Genomic DNA, 5,910 nt, shown 5'->3' with positions numbered 1-5,910 from the left:
ATATCCCTACCATGAGTCACCCTCAGTGGACCTCCCGAGACACATTCAAGTTGAGCAGCATGAAGTTCCTTGGCCTGGCTTTCAAGATCTTTTTTCAGCTTCCTCCAACCAGCCTTTCCTGCCTCATATCTCACTGTGTCTCCTCCACCTTGGGATCCATCTTCTGGGACCACACACCATACTTCTTGCCTCTTCCCCGCCCCCAGGCTTTGCAGATGCTCTTCCTTCTGCTTGGAAGGCTCCTGCTTGCATCTCATAAATCTCATACTCATGCTTCAAGACCCATGTGCAGGGCCTCCCCTGATGGCGCAGCGGTTGAGCGCTGGGTTGCGAGGCTGCCCGAGCGCCAGTTCAATCCCCGGCCACCAGTGAGGGTCCCACAAAAAAAAAAAAAAAAAAAAAAAAAAAAGATCCATGTGGAGTCACCTCCTCTGGGAAGCCTTTCAGGAATTATTTCATCTTCAGTTTCCAGGGTGTTTTGTTAATTCTGCCATAACTCTTACCAAATCCATTTTTATTGGCTGTTTCTGCCTCCGCCCATGATCCTAAGTCAAGCTTTGAGTTACTAGAAGTTACGACTTATGATCTGCGTGACTTTTGGATGGGTTACACCATTCTGAGTCTGTTTCCTCATCTGCAAACTGAGGCTGATAGTATCTTAGATGAAATAATACAGATAAGGCACTGAGGACGTAATGATCACCTCTGGATCTGTGACAGTGGATCTTGGTGATGTGGAGGGAATGAATGAATGATCCCTGGGAGGGTAAACAAATAAGGCTAACGAGCATTTATTGAGCACTTTTGTGTGTCAGGAAGGCACTGGGATCAGAGCTAAACATTCAGTATTTCTTTTAAGCCTCTTTTTTTTTTTTTTGTGGGACCCTCGCTGGTGGCCAGGGAATGAACCGGCGCTGCAGAGGCTGCGGGCAACCTTTAAGCTGCCCTCCTTTAAGCCTCTTGACAAACCCTTTAAGGGAGGGAGTGTTCTAGCCCCATTTTACAGATGAGGAAACTGAGGCTTCAGTAGTTGAAGACCTGGATGGAGGAGGTTCAACTAGTGGGAATTGGAATTTACAGCTGGTCAATGTGGAATGAATGGATCTCTGGGGGGTGGGGGCGGGAGAACAAATAAGCTATTATCTTACAATCATGGTTTTAGAGCAGGAGGCTCTTAGAAGTGACTTAGCCCTGAGGTTCTCAACTTCAAGTTCACAGACCGGGAGGCTGATGAGTGCTGGGCTCAGACAGACAAGGTCTCCATCGTGCTCAGTGGCTTCTGACCTTTCTGTCTCCCACCAACCCTTCCCTCTCAACCAGGTCCAGAGTCGCCCAGCCCTGCTTCTCCTGGCACTCCTGCCAGGTGCCCTACCCTAGTGTTGCCTAAAACTCCAGGAGGCCACACAGCTGCTGGAAACCCTCCTGTCCCCTTGCAGGAGCAGGACCTCTATCCGGGACCCCTGCCTCCTCCCTTGGCAATGTTGGGGAAAAGGCAAGGACAACTGGGGAAGGCAAAGAGCTCCTGCCTGGGAGGCAGTTATTCTAAAAACGACAAAAATACTGGCAGCATCAGGGGCTCTAACATTTATTGAACACCTACTATGTGCCAGGCACTGTCCCAATCACTGCACACACACGAACCCTTTTGTAGCCTCTCAACTCTTTGAGGTAGGTTCTGTTATTAACCTCATTTGACAGACGAGGAAACTGAGGCCCAGAGAAGTGAGGTGACTTGCCGGAGCCCAGGCAGCGGGGAGGTGCCAGAAGCTCCAGGGTTCACTGGCCGGGTGTCCTGGGCCAGGCCACAGCCACTTCTCTGGGTGGCTTTCTCCCTCCTTTACCCGGCGTGCCACCTCACGGGTTCTGTGGTGACTAAGATGTCCCGCCCAGTGTCCCAGCACACAGTAGGCACTTAGTAAATGATCAGCCCTGCCGTCCTCTGCACTCTCACGGGGGGACAGCCGCATCCTCCCGCCAAGGCAGGTGTGCGAAGCCCACCGCGTCCCCCACAGCCACGCCGCCCTGGCTCCCTCCAGGCCCCAGAGCCACGCAGCGCCCGTTCTCTGCAGCTTTAATGACGTCGGCCATAAATCCCGCACCTCTGGGCCGGAGCAGCCCACCCCTCACTGGGGGGTGGCCCCGGGCATTGCACCCCTCCCAGAACCCCCTCCCGTCCGTCCGTGCGGTCGCCCTGGGAGTGTGGGAGCCTCGGGGCAGGGGCGAGCAGGGGGAAGGCTTTGTCCTCGGCGCCCTCTGGTCCGGGTGGGGCGGGCGGACGCGCCGTCGGCGGGGCTAGGAGGCCTCGGCCTCGTCGTCCGCGCGGGGGCCGGCGTAGAGCGCGGCCAGGGGCCGGAACCGCGGGCCCCAGCCGCGCAGGTACGCGAAGTCCTGCTCGGAGCCCGACGAGCCGCTGTGCAGCGAGCTGAGCGAGGCGGCCGGCGAGCCCGCGCCCTCGAAGGCGTAGGTCTGGAAGGCGTCGTAGGGCGGCACCGACAGGTCCGCGTCCGCCAGCGCCACCTTGCGGCGGATGAAGTCCCTGAACACCGAGAAGTCCAGCTCGGGGCTCGGCGGCCCCTGCGGCAGCGCGTGGCGCTCCGAGGGCAGCCCCGGGGCCGGGGGGCTGCCCCCCGCGTCCCCGCCGCCGCCCGCGTCGCCCCCCTTGAGCTCGCCGAAGTCGTAGAGGCTCCGCAGCGCCGACATGTCGTAGGCCTCGGTGTCCTGCTCGCCGCCGCCCTCGTCGTTGTATTTGATGACATTGTCCCGCATGTCCTCGTCCTCCTCCGAGCTCAGGTGGCTCTTGTGGTGGCGCCTGAGCGTGAGGATCAGCAGCACCAGCACTAGCGGGAGACAGAAGGGGGCTGAGTGAGGGCCGAGCCCCGCCAGGGCGTTCTGTCCCCCTCCCACCCCTGCAGAGCCAGCCCGGTGCAAGTTTCCTGAGATTTCTGTGCAAAAAAAGCCTTTTTACAGCCAGTGCTGAAGTGGCCATCAGGAAAGACAGTGAGCTGCCCACCTGGGGAAGCAGGTGCATGGAGGCGAGGCCACCGCTGGGGTGAGGGCAGGCAGAGCAGTGTTGAGATTTCATGGGCTGTTGAGGGTTGACGCCAACCTCTGAGGTCTCCATCCTCAGCCCCATGGACAGAGGCATCCCAGGAGATCTCTAGGTGCTGGGGTGGGGGAGGTGTGAAGGGGGCAGTTGAGGGGCAGATGGGGCTGGGGAAGTGACAGATGTCCTTGTCCTTGACCTCCCACCCCTGCTCTTGGAGTTTCTTGCAGGAGCCCTTCCTAGAGAGCTCCAGGCCCGCTTGGGGGGTGGTGTTCCTCTCTCTATCACGCTGGTTCTCAAAGAGAGGTCCCTGGACCGGCAGTAGGAGAGAGGTCTAGCTCCTAGAAACTTGCTGGAAATGCAAATTCTCTCTCTTCCTAGAGCTACTATTTCATTTTTTTAAAAATATTTATTTATTTATTTATTTATACAAGCACTGGGTACAGTCAGAAGTGAGGGAGGGTGAGAGAATTCATCAGAGCCAGAGCGGGGAGCAGAGCAGGCAGACTGACGAAGTACACTGCTGAGGGGAGCAGCGGGCGGCAGGAGAGGTCTACATGCCATGTGGGACCCTTGCCCGGTGGCTGGGGATTGAACCGGCGCTGAAGAGGCTGCGGGCACCTTCGCAACCCAGCGCTCAACCGCTGCGCCACCAGGGAGGTCCTAGAGCCACTATTTCAATAAGGCCTGCAGGCCACTCAGCACTGACCCTGCTGCTTGAATATGTCTGTCTCTTCCTACCCCAAAGTAGATACCCCACGCCACCCTTGAGGACCAGGGACAGGCCTGTAATGCAGGAGGCATTAAAGCTTGCTGAGGGCGTGCCTGCAGGGGGAGCTGGCTGGAGGCCTGGTGAGTGAAAGGCAAGTGAAAGAATCTCCCTCTGCTCTCTTCTGTGACTCCCAGGACGCCACATTCTCTCCCTCCCCCACCTCACTGACCTCCATCCTCAGTCTCCTAAGCAGGCCTCTCCTCTCCTCTGGCTTCTCCATGTCAGCTGTCAGGACTCCGCCCCTGGCCCTCGGTCTACACTCCCTCTCCCCTACCCTCCTCCAGTCTCAGGGCGCTCAGTTCCATTTACAGGCTGACAGCTCCCATCTCTCAGCCTCCAGCCTGGCCTTCCTTGGCGTCCAGATTGTACAGCCAGTTTCCTACCCAGCAAGTCCTCTGGGTTGACCAAGAGAATCGCAACTTAACATGTTCAACTTGGAAATAATGATCTTTCCTCTTTCCCAACTTCAGTCTCTCTGTCTCAGTGACGGTGACCTCTGCTTTCCAGCTACTCGGAGCTCTGGGTGTCATTGGTTCACGGATAAATCCTGATATCTACAATAGTTTAGCACACAGGACATCTCTCTGGGTGGACAAAAAGGGACCTGAGGAATAGATGCGAGAATTAAGTGCAGAGGTGGGCGAATGGAGGGCCATCATGTGTTGGGTACTGTGCCAGCCACCAGACTCTCCTGGATGCCCCAGCCAGTGGTGAGAAGCAGCTGCTGGGCCACAGGGCAGGGTGCTGGCTCGTGACCTAACAAGGTGGCTGGTGACAGGAAGGGGGTGGGGGCGGGGGCAGGTCCAGAGGGAGGGAAGGTGTCAGGAGGGAAGTAGGAAAGATGGATGGACGACTTTTGGAGCTGGAGGCCAGGAGCTGCTAGGGGGATGCCCGTGAGAGCAGATGGTGGGGAGCGCGGGCGGCGGGCGACAGATGTGCCAGGCCTGATCAGCGATTCCGCCCGTCACCTTTAGAGCACTGATGTGCACTTTCTTCATTTGTGGGCAATTAGGCAGAAATTTGTTTGCACAGCCTCGGAAAATGAAACCGCTGTAAAGTGCACCCTCTGGAAAAAGGGTTTCTGAGCCATGGGCTGGGGTGGGGAAAGAAGGGGGGCCCGGGCCTCTCAACTATGGAGGAGTCTGCCAGCGCCTCTGCTGGGACCCGAGGAGGTGCAGCTTGGCCACGGGCAGGTCCTGGGCGGGCAGGAGGTGGGCCGTGTCCACATCAGTGGTCAACAGTGAAGGGGCCGGGGGGCAGGTGACATTTCCCAGGGAACTGAGCACAGCTGGTGCCCGCAGCCGGGACCTTCCCTGAGCTGTGTTAGCGCCGGCTGCGCCCTGAGTTCAGCAGTCTGGACAGAGGTGGGCAACAACCGCTGGAGCCCATTTGGTGCTTGCAACTGGACCTCTTCCCTGGGGAGCTGGGAGGTGCCACTGGCTGCAGGTGGAACTGATACAGAATAGATTTTGCCCCCAAATGTCTTAAGATTTTTGTTCCAGTTGCCCCAAGGCTTTGCCCCCCGTGTACATTCATAGCAGATGGGGTATTTAAAGGAGCAGAGTCCCTCAGAAGACCAACAGTGTGCCCTTCTGCAAGGCACTTGACCTCTCTGAACCTGTCTCCTCATCTGAAAAATGGGGCTGATACACCGGGCTGAGTGACTGTGAGGTTCAGAACCCTCGTAATAAAAGTCCTACACAGGGAATAAAATAGGACAATAGACCTAAGAAAAATTTTTAAATGCTTGGTTTTTAAAAATTAAGAAGAGTCTGGCTGTGTAGAGGACAGGCCGGCAGGAACGGTCTCAGGTGGGGGGTGACACCGCCTGGGCTGGTGGGGGGCTGCTCTGCATTCAAGGACCTGGTGAGCATCAGACCAGGGCTTCCTTGTCCAGAGAGGGAAACTGAGGCCCCCTGGGGGCTACTAGGGAAGGAAATCCAGGACCCCGGGAGGAGAGCTGGTCTGGCCTGGGTGGTGGCCCTGATGAACTCACCGACCAGGATGAGGACGCAGACCAGGAGGGCGATGAGGGCTCCGGGGCTGAGGGAGGCGGCCATGACAAAGGCCGTGGTGTTGCAGGACTGGATGGCGC

General features: G+C 57.6%; 1 protein-coding gene across 1 annotated transcript in view; it reads right to left on the bottom strand.

The window, feature by feature from the left end:
* Positions 1 to 2,292: 2,292 nt before the first annotated feature.
* CDH22 (cadherin 22) overlaps positions 2,293 to 5,910 on the bottom strand; it is a gene marked incomplete at both ends in the record, with an annotated part of 64,060 nt that continues 60,442 nt past the window's right edge. The window contains 2 exons of the mRNA XM_084246680.1: positions 2,293 to 2,837; positions 5,812 to 5,910. The exon at positions 5,812 to 5,910 is cut by the window's right edge and continues 153 nt beyond it. Of these exons, the coding sequence (XP_084102806.1) occupies positions 2,293 to 2,837; positions 5,812 to 5,910 (644 nt within the window). The remainder of the gene's footprint in view (positions 2,838 to 5,811) is intronic.

This window comes from Talpa europaea (assembly GCF_964194135.1).
Source record: "Talpa europaea genome assembly, chromosome: 11".
Lineage (NCBI taxonomy): Eukaryota > Metazoa > Chordata > Mammalia > Eulipotyphla > Talpidae > Talpa > Talpa europaea.
Note: the sequence above shows the minus strand (reverse complement) of the source record. Positions and strands in the feature narration are given on the sequence as shown.